The sequence below is a fragment of the Mizuhopecten yessoensis genome, unplaced genomic scaffold (assembly GCF_002113885.1).
Source record: "Mizuhopecten yessoensis strain PY_sf001 unplaced genomic scaffold, ASM211388v2 scaffold7087, whole genome shotgun sequence".
In the NCBI taxonomy this organism is placed as follows: Eukaryota; Metazoa; Mollusca; class Bivalvia; order Pectinida; family Pectinidae; genus Mizuhopecten; species Mizuhopecten yessoensis.
Window position 1 is genome coordinate 1,293,859 of NW_018406874.1, and position 19,640 is coordinate 1,313,498.

The 19,640-nt window shown below is 37.7% G+C and overlaps 1 protein-coding gene across 3 annotated transcripts in view; it reads right to left on the minus strand.

The window, feature by feature from the left end:
* Window positions 1–5,482: 5,482 nt before the first annotated feature.
* The window catches only part of LOC110453087 (microtubule-associated protein 1B-like), a 58,562-nt gene continuing 44,404 nt past the window's right edge, over window positions 5,483–19,640 (minus strand). For 2 of the 3 annotated variants that reach the window (XM_021501923.1, XM_021501922.1), the window contains one exon: window positions 5,483–15,077. In XM_021501923.1, the coding sequence (XP_021357598.1) occupies window positions 10,831–15,077 (4,247 nt within the window). In that variant the 3' untranslated portion in view covers window positions 5,483–10,830. The remainder of the gene's footprint in view (window positions 15,078–19,640) is intronic. The other variant, XR_002463252.1, reaches the window with a different exon arrangement.

The window sequence follows — 19,640 nt, forward strand, 5'->3', positions numbered from 1 at the left end:
TACCTCTGCTTGCAAGCAAGTTTTTCTTCAAGTTTTTGTATTATGTATCGAGTTCCATTGAACAGCTAAAGGCCATTTTTTTTTTTTTTTTTTTTAAATTACCAGGTAAAAGCTAAAATGGGCAAACATATGCATCTAGGTTTACAATTTTGCAATTATTTGAATTACTTTTTTTGGTAATTTTATCTTCTGCAATACATCAGTCCATCCACTTAAATTAATTACTTTGTTTCTATAAATGTTAGTACAGTAATGTATAATATATGCAAATGAAGCAAACGAGAACCTTGAATCTCTTGTCGTGTTTACCCATCTTTTACACATATGTATACAATTTTCTTAAATTAGAGTTGATGACGGGACACCTTTACACCTGAGGTTTGACACTAATGCCAGTACATGTACAACAAAATTATCAAGTCAAGCCAAAGCGAGAAAATATGTGTTCCGTTTTCTCTATACCAACATTTAAGGCCTATCCTACTTTGTTTCCTGATTTTAATCTAGTAGGCCTATTAAAGTCTTGTATGATGTCGTCTCTAAAATCTTTTAAAGTGATGTCCTTGACTTCCTATACAAATTTATTTTAATTTTTTGAAAGCCAAACTAATTTCACTTTGAAACTAGATCATATGCAGTTTTGAGTAGAAGTTAAGAATGAGTGTGGAGCTACAGACGAAGCTGTGGTCGTTATAGAGATGACCTTGACCTATATATATGTTAGATAACCTCTGGGAAGGTTAAGGGACCCAGTTATTCCTCCTGTGTATAATGCCAGTTTTTGGTGTCTCTTGATGTTCCACAGATGTTTATAAACACGTTCAGCCTTTGTTCTATTGTCGGGTGCTATCGGAGTATTGTCTACTTAGGTTTCCTATTGTATTCTAAGTCATTCCACAGTTTTCTAACAGCTATATAAAGCTCCATTTCTTTATAGAGATTGTAAAGTATGGAGTGTTAGTGTTTATACTTTAAATGTGTTTTATGAAATACTAATAGTGAATTTTCTAGGTGTTCACTTCAGTTTGAATAGTTTGTGTTCTGCAGTTACAGATGGGAATTAAAAAGGATTGTTAATAGTTTGTGTTCTGCAGTTACAGATGGGAATTAAAAAGGATTGTTAATAGTTTGTTGACATTTGATTGCAAAACTAATCACGATTTTGTTTTTAATTGAAATCACATTTTCTGGATTGTTCACCAGGTCCCATATGAATGTCACCAGGTCCCATATGAATCTGTGATTTTCTAACAAAAAACATTGCCCAATGCTGATAGGGTAATATTCCATTGATATATGTGATGTTTTTACCAAAATGCTGCCATGGAAACATCGAACAAGCATGTTTCTTTCAAATATTGAATGTCATTTAATTTTAAAATTCATATGCTAGTTTGTTTTTGGCAAAAAATATTTTTATAACTAGTTGTCAGATTGTATGAAAATATGCGAACATTCTCTATAATGAAATGGCATTAGTTGATACACAATTTTAATTATACATGTTGTTGCTATAATGATTGTGCTACCTCAGTATATCTAGTTCCTACTGCTTCTGACACTGGCCGCATTCTACTATCCTAGATTCACACTGTAATGCTGCATTAATGTAACCCAATCTCGTGTAAGTAAGCGTTTGAACGTTTGAACATCTTCTTCTGTTGTGTATAAAATTGCTTAGTAATTTAATTTTACCTTTTTCTGCGACATCCTTAAATTCAAGATTCTGACAAAGTTGCTGTATGACTTTTAACATTAGAAAACATGTTTTTCCCTAGTACCAGTTAATACAAATAGTTTCCTACAATCAATTGTTTTCCCAGTTTGTGCAACTACTGTCTTAAGTCACATTATTTCTATTCCAGTCTGTGAATGCGATGGATTTCAGCAATATTGAGAATATTTAGAAACTGAATTTTAATATTTTGTATACTGCATTGCACTTTTTCTTTCAATTAAATTTTCTAGAAATTTTGTTCAAAAGCAAATAAAAAATGCCTATGTATTTGCAAAAATTTCAAATATGTTGTCTTCAAAAGTTATTTTTAAATTGTATGTATGCGTAGCAATAATGGTCTTTGATCTGTCTTTTGAATACAATTGAAATGTGTCCAATACTGTGCTATTTTCTGATGAAGTGTAAATATCTAGAATTTAGGCGTTGTATATCAGTTGAAAAATGTAGGCAGCCTGTATGACTAGATCTAAATGCCTGCTATTTAAGTAATATCTTTTTGAAGTTGTAGCAGACAGTTCTAGAATTGTTCATATGAGTCTCAGTATGAAGACTTTTTTTTTTTTTTTTGTGTGTGACTTTTTTCTGTAATTTCAAGAAATGTATGTAGAACTATGAAAAGTGTATTATGTCGATGTTAATGTGATGATTCAGTAAATGTTTGTATACAATCAAAAAGGCATTGGCAGGATACGTTTCTATTGAGTGTTGTTAACACTATTTATACAAAGGGAGGTAAATATGGTTTATACAAAGGGAGGTAAATATGGCAGGTACTCTGAGATGGGTCAATGACACAGTTTGTGTACACAAAGTAGGTTTTGTACATGCCAAGATAGTCTGTGTAAGATTGAGATTGATGTACAGTTTGTTAGAAATACATGTACTGCAATGTTTACAAGTTTACCTTCAGTATTCATGTAGGAAGAAGTTGGAAGAGGCAGTGTACAGATTTTCTATGTACATTCTTCAGTACACAGGTGTACAGTGTTGTCGATACTGTACAAGGTACAGATTGTGTACAGTATTTAATGGTGCAGACTCTGTACCAAAGTTGTGAAGATTTTTGTAATGTAGACTGCGGTACAGCCTACATTAACAAACTGTGCGACAGGGTATGAGAACTGTATATATCTATGTCAAATTTAGAGAGAGAGAGAGAGAGAGAGAGAGAGAGAGAGAGGGTACGTATGTAAAGATTGAGAGTGAGGCAGCATGCACAGATTACAAATGGTGCAGTTATGGACGTATGAATGCATTATAGGGCTGCTTGTGTGTTCATTTTAAGTATGTATGCATGCACTTGGGAGTGATTGTGGCCAGTTAAAGTCATGAATATTCAGTAGACTGGCTAGTGGTCACCTGTATACAATTATATCTCTCTACCTATATAGCCACTAACTACAGTGCTGCAGTGTATAACATGGCTTTATTCTAGCCTCGGTGGTAAAGGCTCCTCTCCGGCATTTTATACATGAATAAACAACTATAAATATCTACTTGTTGTTTCGTGTTAAATATCTACTTGTTCAGATTATGGTCAATACTGGTACAATGGGCCTTGTCCACAAACGTGAAGAGATTATGTACAATTTCTTGATCCATGTAGGCTGTGTACATGTGCTTGAAACAAATGATCTAACTGGCTTGTATACCTGCAAGATAAAAGTTATCCTTTAACATTCAACAAGCCATGGAGTGAACTTTCCAAATTGTAATTACCACTTCCTGTTTTCAAGGAAACATTTTGGAACACTTCAAACTTGAAATTTGGTCAAAATGTAATACTATGGCGTAAACTTTTTACATTTTCAACTTCTCAAGAACCAGTGGATGGAACTTTTTCAGACTTGGTCAGAATCATCCTTGGTAGATGAGGCTACACAATTGTAAAATTCCTACCCCAACCCCTGGGGCCAGGGCGGGGCCCCAAAGGGAAAATTAACTAATATTTCAACAATCTTCTTCTCCAGACTCGGATGTACTACAGTCATTTTCTCTGCATGTAAAGTTTATTATAGTTTATATAGGGAAATAACACTTTTGGGTATATTTTGACAATTTTTCTGTAGGAAGTTATTTTTACTTGGTGAGAATTATCCTTGGAGGAAGATGGTTTCAAATTGTAAAATTGAGATTCCTACCCCAACCCCTTGGGCCAGGTCGGGGCCCCGAAGGGAAAATTAACCAATTTTTCAAAAATCTTCTTCTCCAGACTCTGATGTACTACAGTAATTTTCTCTGCATGGAAAGAAAGATCAGGGGCTGTAAATTGTAAATTTCAGAACCCAAGAGCTATCCGTTCTCCCTTGGGGAGGGGGTAAAGTTTATATAGGGAAATAACACTTTTGGGTATATTTTGACAATTTTCTGTAGGAAATTATTTTTACTCTGTGAGAATTATCCTTGGAGGAAGATGGTTTCAAATTGTAAAATTGGGATTCCTACCCCAACCCATGGGGCCAGGACAGGGCCCCAAATGGAAAATTTACCAATATTTAAACAAGAGGCCCATGGGCCTTAACGGTCACCTGAGTCCTACAGTATTTATTTTTGTTGTTGAAATATGTACCAATTTGAGTAAAAAATAGTTAAGTATAATGTTAACTTAACTTTGTCAGGACCATGAGCTGATCATTCCTAGACCGATTTTAAATAAGATCGGCCTATTAGAAATTGTTTTTAAGTTTAGAATAGGTATTTACAAAATAGCGGCTGTGGTGGCCATATTGGATTTCTGATTGACCTGAAAAATAACAACACTTTGTCAGGACCATGAGTCGATCATTCCTACCAACTTTCAGTTCAATCGGCCCAGCAGAACTTGACTTTAAGTTTGAAATGTAAAATGTTAACGGACGACGGACGACGACGGACGAAAACGGATAGCAATAGGTCACTTGAGCTAAAGCTCAGGTGACCTAAAAATCTTCTTCTCGGCAGACTCATATGTACTACAGTCATTTTCTCTGCATGGAAAGAATTTGGTGAATGAGGGTATTACAGTGTAAAATTGGGATTCCCAAAGGGAAAATTTACCAATATTTTAAAATTATTATCCTTTGATGACATGACAAGTATTATATTTCATTTAGTTTACATGCTGATTTCCACATCACATCTAAACAATAATAAGTCAGGTGACCGCTAAGGCCCTTGGGCCTCTTGTTGAAATTTCTATGGGGATGATTATGAGTGCTCAGCATTTAAAGCATAAATAAAATGTGTATGATAATAACATTTTTAATGGTATCTTTTGAGGTGTTATAAAATCTTAGAAAATAAGAAAAGTGTCGCTGGTTGAAAATACTCAATTTTACTGCCTCCAAAATGATAGTTTCATCATACTTGATAGTAATATATGAAAGTCCTGCTTAGTCTAACAAGTCCTAGGTAGATGTTGAATTTCTTTAAACCCAGTTGATGTGATGTGGACTGTCCACCCTTCAAAAAACATGGCTGCCATATGAAGAGTGCAAAGTTCTCCCAGCCCTCTGGCTCAGTTTTACAAAAGTTCTCGACTTTCTCGTCTGGACTCAAATATCAAGTTTACTCATATCTAGCCATTTGTAAGGAAAAATTACAGCTCTTCAAAAGTTTTCAATAAATATATTCAGCTAATTGATTTTTTTTTATCAAAGTCAAACACTTTTGCGAGACAGCATGGTTGCACTGTGCTCCTTTAGTTTTGAGGCTAATATGATTTATTCCTAACAACTACTTACTGAAAAACAACAACACATTTCAGTCGTTTAAATTTAACTTTACTGAAGGCATTCTTTTATTTTTTTGCCACTTGGAAACATGTACAAGGGAATATTCATTTCAACACACAATATTGGAACTCAACATGCCACATCATCAGCAAGTAGAAAGGGGAGATATAACTACTGATAATAAAAAAGTGGGACAAAAAAGGCAGAAAAACACATTCTACTGGAGGCATTATCAGGCGATTCCAATATGAAAGGCAGTGTAACATACTGTAAAATAAGCACAGTGAAATATCCAAGTACAAAATCAGCTGTTAGCACTGTAAAGGTAAGAATCTGACATTTAGCCTTTGAAAGCAAAACCATTGCTATCAGTTTTCTGTTAAATTGATTGTTTTTTCATTTCTTTAAGTGCTCTAAATTTTAAAAACTTTTATAATAAAATATCATTAGCTGGTGACTTCATACATAAGTTCAATATATTGGCAGTCTTCTGACAATTATGTTACTTTTTATTTTTTACAATGGCAGTCTGCCAACAGTCATGTTGCTGGTTTCATTATTTCACTGTTCTGCAAACTAGTTCTCTCCCTTTACTCACAATATGACCAAATGGCAGAGTCTACAAAAATCACAAAAGCCAAAATGGCAAAAAAAATAGGAACATTTGACAAAATAAACTTTCAATACATAAACATTTCACGAAATAGCACAACACAATATCATTCATACCATTAAGTGTTTAATATAATATATATATATAAGTATATGCATATCTTTATAATACTTTACATCAATTATGGCAGGTATTTTACTGTTGATTCAAAGTATTATATAGAAAGTTTCAGGTTGAAAGCACTCATAGATCTGTTCCACGTAAAGTGAAGACAAATGTACAGTAAACTAGAACAACTCTGCCTTCAGATTGACCTCATAAAATAAAGGCTTCAGTAGAACAAGTCAATGTAATATTGCATACTTCCATGTAAATCAAACATAAGTCTGGTGTTGAACTTTGTCCTCTGCACAAATGGTTGGTTAATATTCCAGGTGTAAATAACAGCACAAACGAACAACCATGCATGTTCACAGTGTTCCTTCCTCAATTCATACACTTCAAAGTGTAATTGTAAAAATAGAAAAAAACTTCACTGAAGTTATAGACAAGAAAATACCACAGTTACAGTATATAATGCCATGTCCAAGCCATCAAACCAGATAAAGTAAACAAATTATGCATGGGCCTGTTCGTTTATGGGGAAAAACAAGTATGTCTGTTTTTAAATTTAACATTTTCGGGTATAAATCCTGGCGGACCTGCACAAGTTTATGCAGGCCTTGCAAAGTTTGGTCAAGGCTCGCCTAAAAGCAGCATCAGATCACTGGGTCCGACCTTATTATATAAACGAACAACTCTGTGTCCAACAGGTTCTACCGTTTGGACCGCGATAAACGAAAACGGCCCATGTCACACAGTTAACACATGTTGCTGGGACAAGATCACCAGTACAAACTTGGCGTACAAACTTGGTGTAAAATATTAAAAATGTGTGAGATAAAATAGAAGTTTAACATTCTGAATAACAAAGATTCCATGTACACAAAATAATGACCATTACCAAGCCTGTTTACGTACACACATACATGTACAAAATGTAGGAAGGTCTTCCATACTTGAGTTACTTGGTTATGTCCCTTTGATTTGGTTATCTCCCTTTGGCTAACTAGATCTCTGCATAACATGAAACATTTTTTAAGTTCCTTTTACAAATTTGTGAAAAATCAACTTTAAATGTTGAATTTTTCATTTCGCATAAGTCAGTGGTATTTTTGAGTTTGACATGACTGAGTATGTTCATACATTGGTGATGTGGGAAAGGAACTCGCTGTACACCCATCTCAGTCTGGCATGGCGTTGTACAGTTCTATAATGCCATCAATGTCCTCAGGGCTGTGATCAAAAGTGAAAAACAAATACTCATGAACACATGCCACTTGCATGGGTATTTGATACAAATACACAGGGAAAATCTGTTTCTGTCGTAGAACAGGAGTCACTGCTCCATTTTAACCATGAACATCAAGAAAAAACCCAGTACCCAGCAAACCTTGCAGGTTAAACCGAACATATACACAGAAAAAACGAACTGGCAACGGAATTACAAAATGTACAATAACGAAACACCTGTAGCAGTATGGTTTCTTCGTACCTGTTTTTTGTGTCATACCTTCGTTTGTCTGAATACATGCTCATCACCATTACACACAGACTGTACAGGTAAAGAACACTTTGGTGGTTCCTTTCCTTGTCCTCACGTACACAAGCTACATCATTGGGAATCCCTTACAGAGAATCTTGTAGTTTCCTTATCAAGACAGTAAATTCTTTTCAATCTATGATAACTTATTACAAAGTATATCAAGTGAATGATTTCCTTTTCTAGGGTAACCTGGCATTAATGAAAATATTACAAAATGTATCCTCAAAACTCCCAAGTATACAAGTAAATGAGTTTCCAAGGTATAAGCCTTCCCCTTCTCCCATACAACTACTCATTGTTTTATACCTGATGACGTGCCGAGGGAACTTTCTAAACAGATACTGGTAAACATACCTCTGTAATACATGTTCTTGAATAATCAATATTACATTTACATTTATACACCACAATCATCAACACATATTCTAGTAGTTCGGTTTGAAAGCAAGGTAAATACAAAGAAAATGATTTGATAATAAACAGAACAATAAGGTGATAGGTGTCAAGCATACAAACTATAGCATCACACAAGTGCTATCAACACTATAGCATCACACAAGTGCTAGCAACACTATAGCATCACACAAGTGCTATCATCACTATAGCATCACACAAGTGCTAGCAACACTATAGCATCACACAAGTGCTATCATTACTATAGCATCACACAAGTGCAATCTTATAGGTGTCAAGCATACAAACTATAGCATCACACAAGTGTTATCATCACTATAGCATCAAACAAGTGCTATCAACACTATAGCATCACACAAGTGTTATCATCACTATAGCATCACACAAGTGCTATCAACACTACAGCATCACACAAGTGTTATCATCACTATAGCATCACATAAGTGCTAGCAACACTATAGCATCACACAAGTGCTATCATTACTACAGCATCACACAAGTGCAATCTTATAGGTGTCAAGCATACAACCTATAGCATCACACACATGCTACCTTATAGGTGTCAAGTATCCAACATTTTAGCATCACATAAGTGTTATCATTTTCATCATAAAGATCTACAGAGAATGTCTTTGATCACAAACAAACAAGGGGCTGGAAACCTTCCATGTCAGAATCATAGTTTCTAAAACACAGATGACGAAAGAGAAAAGTGCCACCTTTTGATCTTCATACAAGAATAAAGACATTTTTTAAGAGATAAAGTTGAATAGCCACCTAACAAGATTGATCTCCCCTTGGATGAATGATGCTATGTTCAAAACATTTTAAATTAATTACTTTATTCACCTTTATTTTTTTTTAAATAAGATAATAATTATTTATACCTTTGATTTCGCCATTAGTTAACATAAGCAAAGATACTGAAACCTTTTCTGAGCTGAAGTTTACTGTTATACCCATCAAAGGGAAACTCCCAGGTATTGTACTGTACAGCTGTATGGACTGGAGCTATCAAAGTATCTCTAGTACTGCATTCCAAATAAGATGAACTTCAGAAACTTCTATAACTGATGTTCCATTACATATATCTGGATTTTATAGATTTGTTACGATATATGTCAAATAATGATTTCACATCATTACAGAATTGTTACAGCATTTAAGTCAAATAATGACCTTACATCACTCAAAATATTTTGACTAGATTATCTACCATGGAAAAAAAATCAACAAACTAATAAATACAAGAAAAAATTGATTGAAAATTATTTTCACAGCAAAATATTCATTCATCACAATTATAATACATATAAATTTGGTTACTGAACATCTTAAAACTTGACATGGAAATCAATAGAGGATCCTAACTTACCAGGTAATTTGACAAAACGCTTCATTCTTAAATGTGTGGAATAAAACGAAAACAAGGTAAAATTCTGTTATTGATTAGTGCGCCTGACTTGTGCTCCTCAGAAGAACAACCATTAGATTGTCTTGAACAAGAGTGATTTCTACTGAACACATATAAATACTTGGCTATCTATTCCACACACATCAGATTTACCAATATAAAAATTAACATTCATGGACATTATTACGTGAAATAAATACAAAGTATGAAAATTGTCACAATAACGCTAGAATATGAATGAAAAAAAAATAATTTAATACAATACAAAAAAAAATGTTTGTAAATAATAACCTCATAAAGCACATATTGCAAGCTTTCTCAGATACTCTACAGTCTCAAGCACTAAACATACATCTTCATACCTCTAGCCAACACACAGATATAGGTACACGCAGAGGTCTCCTTCACACTTACTTGGCCCCACATCGTTTCTTTTACAACTTTTGCGAAACAAACATCTCCAAGTTACCCATATGGACCTCATGTCATAAATAACCCAAAATAATTCACCCCATACCATATATCATCCCTAAAATCTGGCCCCATATTGTGTTTCAAGAACCCAAAACATGATAGCATCTTAAGAGCCCTTTGCAGGCCCCATACCATGCATATACCACATGGACCATCCCTCAAATGCAAAGACCTACTGACCCCTTTAAAAGGTGATCAGATGGGCCTTATTTCTATAGCTAGCCCAACAGACAATGGCCTCATAGCATGTACACAAAAGGACCTGCTGACCCCATAACATGAATGGAAACCCCAGGAGTCCTTTCCAGGTCATGTATGGGTGTCTTCTTTATCAAGCGACATGGTCCAACAACTTTTTAACCTATACATAATTGGGGCCTACATATAGCTTGTCCCATAGTGGAACCTGGGCTGAATACATTCACACAACAATGCTCAGGGCCACAGCAGCCCACGATTACCTCAGTCAGATCTACAGTCACATTGAACATACAGACAGAGAGCTTAGGACCAAACAAACTGCCGATCAACAAGCGAGAAACATCTACAAAGATGTAATTGAGTTTAGGTGTATCAAGACCAAGCAAAGTCCATTATATGACTGCTTGTCTGTCAGAATCACACAACTTGCAGATTCTTTAGGACACTTTCAGTTTTTTGAAACGCATGACTTACACATATCAGAACTGTTTCCCTAGTCACATGATCATTGTTACTAACTACACAATCTTTACAAAGTGAAATGAAAGTGAGCTCCTTCATCGACCAAACTTTTTCATATAGCTGATCCCTCAGACTTGCACACTCTCACATCTGCATTCAGAACTCCAGCCGGAAAGCGGAGCAGCTTGTCTCATGATCCTGTAGCTGGATGGTACACCTGGCGGCAGACGGGGCGACGTCTACGTTGAGATCACATAGGCGGTCCTTGTTGAGTCCCATCCAGTGGCGTACGGTATCATTGTCGTATGTAGGGATGATGGTGACCTTCAGGTCCTTGTCCTCCCATGTCTGTTTGGCGTCAAGGAGGGCGTTCAGCACTTGTGAGTTAGGAGACAGGGAACTTAGGACGTAGAACCTGGCTCGGATACGTTTGAAGAATTCTATGTCGCTGTACTGGGGATTTCCATGGTTGGGTATGTAAGACAAATCTATATAGAAAGGAGTCAGCGGAGGGAGGGGAGGGGTCTTGGAAGTGGCAGGGGACGCTCGATTACCAGTGGCTGTAGCCGGTCTTCTGCCTGTAGGTTTGCTTTTTGAATCTGTTGATGATGGAGCGGCTGCACTAGCTGGGCGGGCCTTGGTGGTTGTGGATTTCACACCATTTGTCTTTGCATTTCTGGCAGATGAAGGTGGAACATTCTTCTCTGGTTTATCTCCTATCTTTGACTTGTTTAACTTGGCAGATTCTGGTCTCTTAGTTGCTCCAGGTTTGGCTTTCTGTGTACCCTTCTCTGTAGCTTTACCGTTAGCTGTTGGCCCAGGAGATCCCTCAGGTGGAGGGGGAGCAGGCAGACCCATGGGTTCACCCCACTCTTTGGGATCAAAGGTCTGTCCATTTGCCTCCCCTTGGTAGCTATCTAATGGCTGACCAGAACAGCTGAAGGGGTTAGTACTTTGTGTGTTAACACCGGCAGAGAAGAACGGATCAAATGCTGCAGCAGCTCCATCTGTTGGGCTGGCCTGCTGTTGAGAACCCTCATTAATACTCGTAAATGGATTAAAGCTGGGATCTGTACTAGGTACAGCAGGCTTGTCTTGCAGACCTATAAAGGAACTGTAACCATCAGCATGGTAGGCATCACTTTCTACATTTTCTTGTTCTGGAAGTCCTTCATCTTCCTCTTGGGAGTCCTCGGATTTCAGATCCACTGGATCGGGTGTTTCGTCTTTCTCAAAGGCTTCAGGAATGTTTGATACTTCCAAATAGTCTCCATTCTGGTGCTGGGTTTCTTCCAAGGAATCATCTATAACCTGAACATCATCATGTGACATAGCTCTTCCATCTTGTTCACCTTCCACCTCCTCAAACTCCTTCGCATCACCTTTGATGTCCTCGTCTTTTTCAAATGCATCAACACACTGTTGCCCATCATCAGACTGAATGTCTTCCACAGGTTCTGTTGAGGGTTCATCTCCAATATCGTCAGCAGACCCCTCTGTAAAGCCTTTGTTCTCAAATGCATATGGAGAAACATCCTCTGGAGGGTTGTCTTCAGGAAGAACTGTTTCTCTGACATCGCCCTGGCTGTCCATTTCATCTGGTGAAATATCTCCATCATCCTCTTCCTCCACCTCGTCCAGAGCGTGGTCAGAAATGTCAGCCTTCTCTTGTGGTTGTTCTGGCTCCACTGGGGATGGTAACATTTCCTGTGTCCCAACCACCTGTTCTTTAACCTCTTCCTCGTGTTCTTCCCGCCTACTATCCTGAAGATCTTCAGATTTCACTTCCTCTTGTACTTTCGGCTCCTGTTCTATAAAATCTTCATCTTGTTCTTCCGGCCTATTATCCTGAAGATCTTCAGATTTCACTTCCTCTTGTACTTTCGGCTCCTGTTCTATAAAATCTTCATCTTGTTCTTCTGGCATATTATCCTGAGAATCTTCAGATTTCAATTCTTCATGTATTTCTGGCATGACATCTTCCTGTTTTTGAAAATATGGTTCATTAATCTCATCAACTGGAGACCTTTGCTTCATTTCCTCCATTTGAGCATCCTCCTCCATTTTGTAATTTGTAGCATAGAGGTCCAAGTTATCCTTTGGTTGTGGTATGATGTCTGTCTCCTCTGTTCCAGGAGATTCTGTGCTTGGAGGATCACTGAGAACCTGGTCCTGGGCAGTATCTAGTGAGACTGGCCTGTCAAGTTCCTGAACTGACTGTTGTACATCAGGTTCAGCTCTGAATGATGGTACAACATCTGGTTCTGCTGGAATATCCCTCACTGGAGACTGGGGGTCTACAGGGCAGAGAGGTTCCTTGGTAACTGGGGACATTTCTGGTATAAGGTCAGGTTCTTGGGGTGAGTATGCCACAGGTTCTGGTAGGGACTCTGGCTGTACTAGGTCAGTTTCGTAGTCATGGCCTCCATTCTCCATAGAGACATCTTCAGGGGCCAGTATGTCATTCTGAAGATCTTGGTGAAATGAGCCGTACATCAAGGAGCTCTCACCCTGGTTAGCAGCAACTTCAAATTGATTTGGGTCGGGAAGAGGATCTGGTGACTCAGATTTCTTCTCGGATTCCACCAAGGGTTCTTGTTTGGGTACGAGTGTGTCAGTCATGTTATTGAGTGGTTCTTCAGGGGTTATATCTATGAGTGATGCCTGGGTCCCCGACAACAGATCAACAGCAGGCTGAGAGGGTGCCACTTCCAAAACAGGTTCCACAAGCGGTTCCTGTGGAGCAATGACTGGAGCCACACTTGCTACTGGAGTTTGGGGCTTTCGCTCTGGGGATGGCGTTTTCTGTTTGCTTGGTGTAGATTTCTCCGCTTCCTTTTTAGCTGAAGGTCTTGGTGATTGTGTTGACATTGGTTTCTTTTTAGCCTCAGTAGGAGAAGGTTTCTTTGGTGTTGTGCTCGTTGGTTTCTTGGTAGCAGACAAATCGGGTTTAGCAGGCTTTGGTGCTGTTTTGTTGAGAAGGGAGGGCCTAGACTTGCCTGTCTTGTCCTCTGCCTTCTTCTTGTTCTCATCCTCCTTAGAGACTTTGTTTGATTTGCTGGTTGCAGCAGGTTTATAGGCAGGTTTATTCTCAGGTTTCTTTTCAGGTGTTGCTTTTGGGGCTGTTTTAGCTGATGCTGGACGACCTGCTGGTCCACTGGGTTTTTTCGGAGCAGGCTTAGCTTCCAGATCTTTTGGAGTGCATGTTGGTTTTTTTAAGAATTTTAAATGTTTCAATTTTTCCAATCCCTCAATAATCTTGTGTTGAGGAGCATTTCCAGGGAAGAAAAGACGGTTGATATCAGCATCAGGATCCGCTGGCTGCCACACTAGTAGGCAGCATATTGATAACATGTTCGGAAGTGGCACATTCTGGGTGGAGCCAAACTCCATCACCTGCTTGTTCCATTGTTGATAGAAGTCCTTAAGCTCCTTGCTGTCAGTGACAGGGTTAAGTATGTACATGTCCAGGGAACCATGGCCGACCTTGTGATACAGGTTCACAGGCGTGACGGTAGGGTTAGTACCCAACCGGGAACAGGGCTGAGGAGTGGAAATAAGGTTCTTTGAAAATTCCAGTAATTTGCTTCCCTCTTCTGCTAAATTAATAGCAAGGTTCAGTTCCTTGCCATTTAAACCATTGACCTCAGCATCACCTGCCTTGTCAGAAGCATTTAAGTACATAAAGCCGATGTCGGGATGGATGGTTTCCATGCTCTTCCTCTTCAGAACAGAACTTATACCAAAGATATTATCAGCACCGAGATGAGTCATAAGTACAGCATCAATACGATCAAGATGGCGGGCAAAGTCCCAGAAACATGACTTCCTGCTGTATCCGCCATTGACTAGAAGGTTAAACCCACTGATACCAAACATGGCAGAATCACCTTCACAGGCGGGGAATATGTATAGAGTAGGCTTGCTGAATCGGATGTTACCAACAACATCAGAAGTACGCATTAACTGTTGAATGGTCTTGGCGTGTATGAAGCTACTGATGTACGTGCTGAACTGTAACACGCCATTGATGTCGGATAACTTCTCCTCAGGATTTAATTCCAGGGTGAGACTTTTGCTTACGTCTAGTTTATTGATGCTTGAGTTTTTCCATTCCCCTCCTGCATTGCAGTATATCGTCATCTTGCCACCGTCCTGTTGTTTCAAAGCCGCCTCAATGTCGCTGTCTTTACAGAGACGCCCCAGCTGGGACACGGTGAAGCAGTCGTCCTGTAGGACCCACGATCCACTACCGGCGAAGTAGTGGCCAGCATAAATAAGGTGTCGGTTATCAGCTGGCATCATCAGGAAGGTTCGGAGGGACTGTTGCAAGGTCTGCAGTCGGGGGTTGACCAATATCTCCATGGCAATCTTCTCAGATCGGTGTTGAATTGTCCTCTCATCTGCAATGACACAAAATGAGAAAACAAATAAGATACACATTTTGAAATACCTTCCATCTGTTTGCTTAGTTGTTGGTTGTTTGTAATGAGGTATTAAAATTCTGGCTGACACGTGTTCTTTTTTTCATTATCAGTATATGAAATTAAAATTCCTTATCATATCTCAATTTTACCAATGATGACGTTATAAACAACACCGACTCCAATTGCAAAAAATATGAAATTATTGCAGTATAATTGAATTTTGAACTTAAAGAGAGAAAAAAAATATACATAGTACAATATATAGTTTTGTTATCATAAGCTTTGATTGTCATTTCAGCCTTTTTCAGGTTCTGTAACAGCAGGAAAGGTCTATTCTGAATGAATTGGAATAAAGAACGATACAAGATTCAGGTCAAGTATATTTGAAATTATTAAGGTCAAAAAGATATTTTGTACATCATTTCCTGCTTGGTTCTAGCTGTTATTAATGGTAACAGAGCAGTAGCAGGGGTGTGGCTTATCTGCTCCATCACTCCTGTGTGTTGATGTGTAGAAGGACTGGGTACTCCGATAACCTATCTTATAACATATGTTTGTCATGTTTCCTCCTGCTTAGTCACATATAACCACTTGACCTTTCATGTGACCTAGGTCATCGGGTCATTTATAGACATTACACACATGATGTGATTCTGAGAGAGCAACATATGTAAAGAGTCTGTACTATTACACTGATGAAAAAAAATCCGACTATTTTTGTAATTAGTAGTATTAATGCTGAAAACAATATTCAAGTACAGAGATTAAAAGCTATCACGTTTAGATAATGCATTCAAGATACAAATGTGCTAATATTCTGCAACAACTGATTTGAAATGACTAATATAATGTTATGCTTGAGGCAACAGGATCCCCAGGCCCCAGTAAAATAAACACTTTAAGTCTGTCTTAAGCTAAGCTCAAACTAGATCTCCCATAGACTTAATCTCAAACTTACCTTATCATCCAAACACATAGCATCAATACTTAGGATCTTAAGCTCAATTTAAGGCAACTCAAAGGGTTGGTTATATCCTGTCATGGTAATAGCAAGAAGAGCTATATACCAACCCAAAAACACTTGACTTGGCCCCAATATTCATAAAAGTATTATGCGTAAAAAAAAAATCAAAAAAAATCTTGTGACAGATTCAAAAAATTAATACAAACCATAGCCTCAGCTAAATACAGAAAATATAATGTATACTTTGAAATGTTGAATAGTAATTTCTCACTAAGAACTTAAAATGGTTTCACGAATACAGATCGGCCAAGTCTTAGGTGTTTTATTGAGAAATATCCTTGCCAATATTACTGAGAGTCTACATTGCAAGTATATGATTGTGCAACGATTTAAAGGTTCATTGTCTCGTTTTGTAGCATCAATTTTTCATTCGACTGGGAGCCAATCTAGCATTGACATCGATCCTTGGGATGGATCACCGCAGACATTAGCAATGCCAATGGCAATTCAAACAGCCTGGTATCTGCGCATCCAACAGCTGTGCAAGAATGGGGTTATCAAAGAAATCTCATTTTACAGTATATAAATAAACCAAGAAATATAGAAAATTTGTCAATACAAGTAAGTGAAAGAATGAATCGCCTCTTGTCAGAATGTATGTGGTACAGGAGGTAGTACATAAACATGCTGATGTCCAAACATTTTGTTGTATTAGATGTTTGTCTTGGTACAGAGGCTGATCACCCTTATCTCTGAGAAATACTTGGTATGGAGGCTGATCACCCTTATCTCTGAGAAATAGGCATAAGCTAATGACATCTTTATTCCAATCCAAGAAACATCACTACTTCCTAATACATCACACAAGATATGGAGATTTCCCTATAACTACCCATACGATCAATAGCTCCTTATTTAGGATGTTTAAGGATGATCAAATGGGCCTTAAGCACCCCTACATATCACATTGGAACGACCTGGATCAAAGGAAGAGATGCTGTAAGGATGATAAAAAGGGATGACACAGAAGATGCACATATGCATATATTTTAATCTGATGATATACTTGACACATTGTAGTTTTAAATGGAGACATTGTGAAGTTGAAGTCATATGTGCAAGAAAAATTAATTATACTTTGGTTTGCTGAGAGCATTTTAACCACAGAGTTGGATAGAATCTAGTTCCACGTGGTAACATCACTTATTTATATATCACACAATTTGTTCTGTAATACATCATATCAGACTAATCTGGGCAATTGCTCTTATAAGGGTACCCCGTGCTTGTTTAGAATTGAATTTGATTTGATATTGTAAAGTAAATGGTGGGTTTTTTTCTAATTCCTTTCCAGTTTTACATGTTCAGGAAGTCGTTTGGTTGGTTTGTTAAGATAACTCCTAGGCTTTGTACAGGAGTATGTTGAATGACAACAAAGCGGCCATGAAATATCTGCTGATAGACCTGACGTGACCAATATTATCTATCAGAATGAGATCTTCATATCTCTGCAGTGGGAGCAAATTTGTCAAAATACAAGGTATAATGTTTACTGAGAAGACATGCCAAAATAAATGTGTCCCGCTCCTCGTCATTTACCAATGCCTGGCACCCTTATCATGGCAGATAAAGTAACCCATTCCTCCTGGCATGTCTGCATCAGATAGTGACACTCAATTAACAAATACTGATCACCATTACGCAAACACAGGTTAATGGGAGAGAAACATGCACGTTTGTCAATTTTGTTGTCAGCAACCTGACATTGCAATAATATTGCAGTCAGATTCATAAATACCAGCTGTTTAATACAACTACTACCCACCATCCAAAGGGGACAAAGTTTTATTGGTTAATTCCTTTCCATAGTCTCTGCAGATCAGAAGACAAGTCATTCTTTACCCTAGTCTGAAGAGACTCTCATGTCAAAATCATGACATTCATCTTAAATATACGTCTCTGAACACTCTCACACATGAAATCTGCCTTTTCCAAGTTTGGTGACTGTTTCTCTGTGACCCTTTGGGAAATCAGCATTATACTGAACCGGATGTGACTGTATTTCCTGTAACACTATCGTCTAAAGCTGTATGTGTCACTGGAGATCCAGTCTGTCTCTGGCCTTGAGTGACAAAGATAAGTGTGTGTCTGGCAATTTACAGTGCAAATATTTACACAGGAAGACAAAAATGCAACTGGATTTTCCAGAATAAATTACAGATATAGCCTTGTTATATATATGTTTTTTCCCCCATTTCTAATGAGAACTGCCATACTGTTTTTTTAAACATACTGTCATCGGATAGTCAATCCAGTCTCTCACAGAAGGTTTGTAAATCTGACAATATAGACAGTATCACCTGTGTCATAAATCTGACAATATAGACAGTATCACCTGTGTCGTAAATCTGACAATATAGACAGTATCACCTGTATCGTAAATCTGACAATATAGACAGTATCACCTGTGTCACACCTGTATGTTATACTAAACAATGCCTCATGCTTAAGCAAATGATGACATTCATGACATCTGCCTCTAGCATGTTTAATTCAATCCAAAAATCCCTTGCCTTTCCCCCTGAGCACCCTAACAATTTACAAGCTCATGATAATTGGAAATGGTTGATAAACAAACCTGGCATTTGACTGAAGGGACATCATGCATTTCACATATGAATTTAACATACTCTGTCCTGAGTGCAAAGAAAAATTGGAATACCTCAAATTAAGAATCCTACAGATTTCATGTCACAAGTCAAAATTTAGAAAAAAATGCTGAATCTGTATTAGAGGGTGTTTTATGTGTATGATTAACAGCTTACAGCTGGTCGCACTTGGCCCTCTGCCAGGTATGCTTGTTGTTATTTAAACACGGCACCCATCACTCTCACCAGTTTTAAATTGTGAGTCACCAGCGCCACAGAATGGAGGGGAAAACAGGAAAAAACTGACATGCAATGTACATGCAATCACATGTAGTGTTCCAGCGGTAAAGCCCCAGGCATGTAATTATACCCAGCCCTATAATGGAGGATCGCTGCGAGAAGTCGCAACTTATTGTCCCTCAACAAGATGGAGTGCAACAGAGTTGCAAAAAAATCAAGCTTCATGGAAGCAGATGTCAAATGTGTTTATATTTTTTTATTTCTCGAAGCATTAACAGTCTGGTTATGTGATTAAATCGTCCAATCAGAATTCTGCATTATTGATTGTATTAACAAAGCTGCCATATCAACAATTTATAGGTAAAATACATTCTCAAGTATAATAGCCCTAACATTCTAAGTTGTCTGGTGTTAATCTTGGTTCTAAACACTAAACAAAGATTACTGTCTGAGGACCACAGTGTTTATGAAGTGTACAAAATATACAACAACAATCTTAACTTGAAAACAACTTTAAAAAAAAGCTCTACAACATGTCTGAAGGATAAACATTTCCCTTTTGAAATTGGTTAGATATAAGAAACATAGATTGCGAGGCACCATACTTTGTAGACCAAGTAATAGGGTACAGTGTATAGGATATAGAGCCAAATGAAGGACCTCACCACAATTGGTGTATGAGGAGTT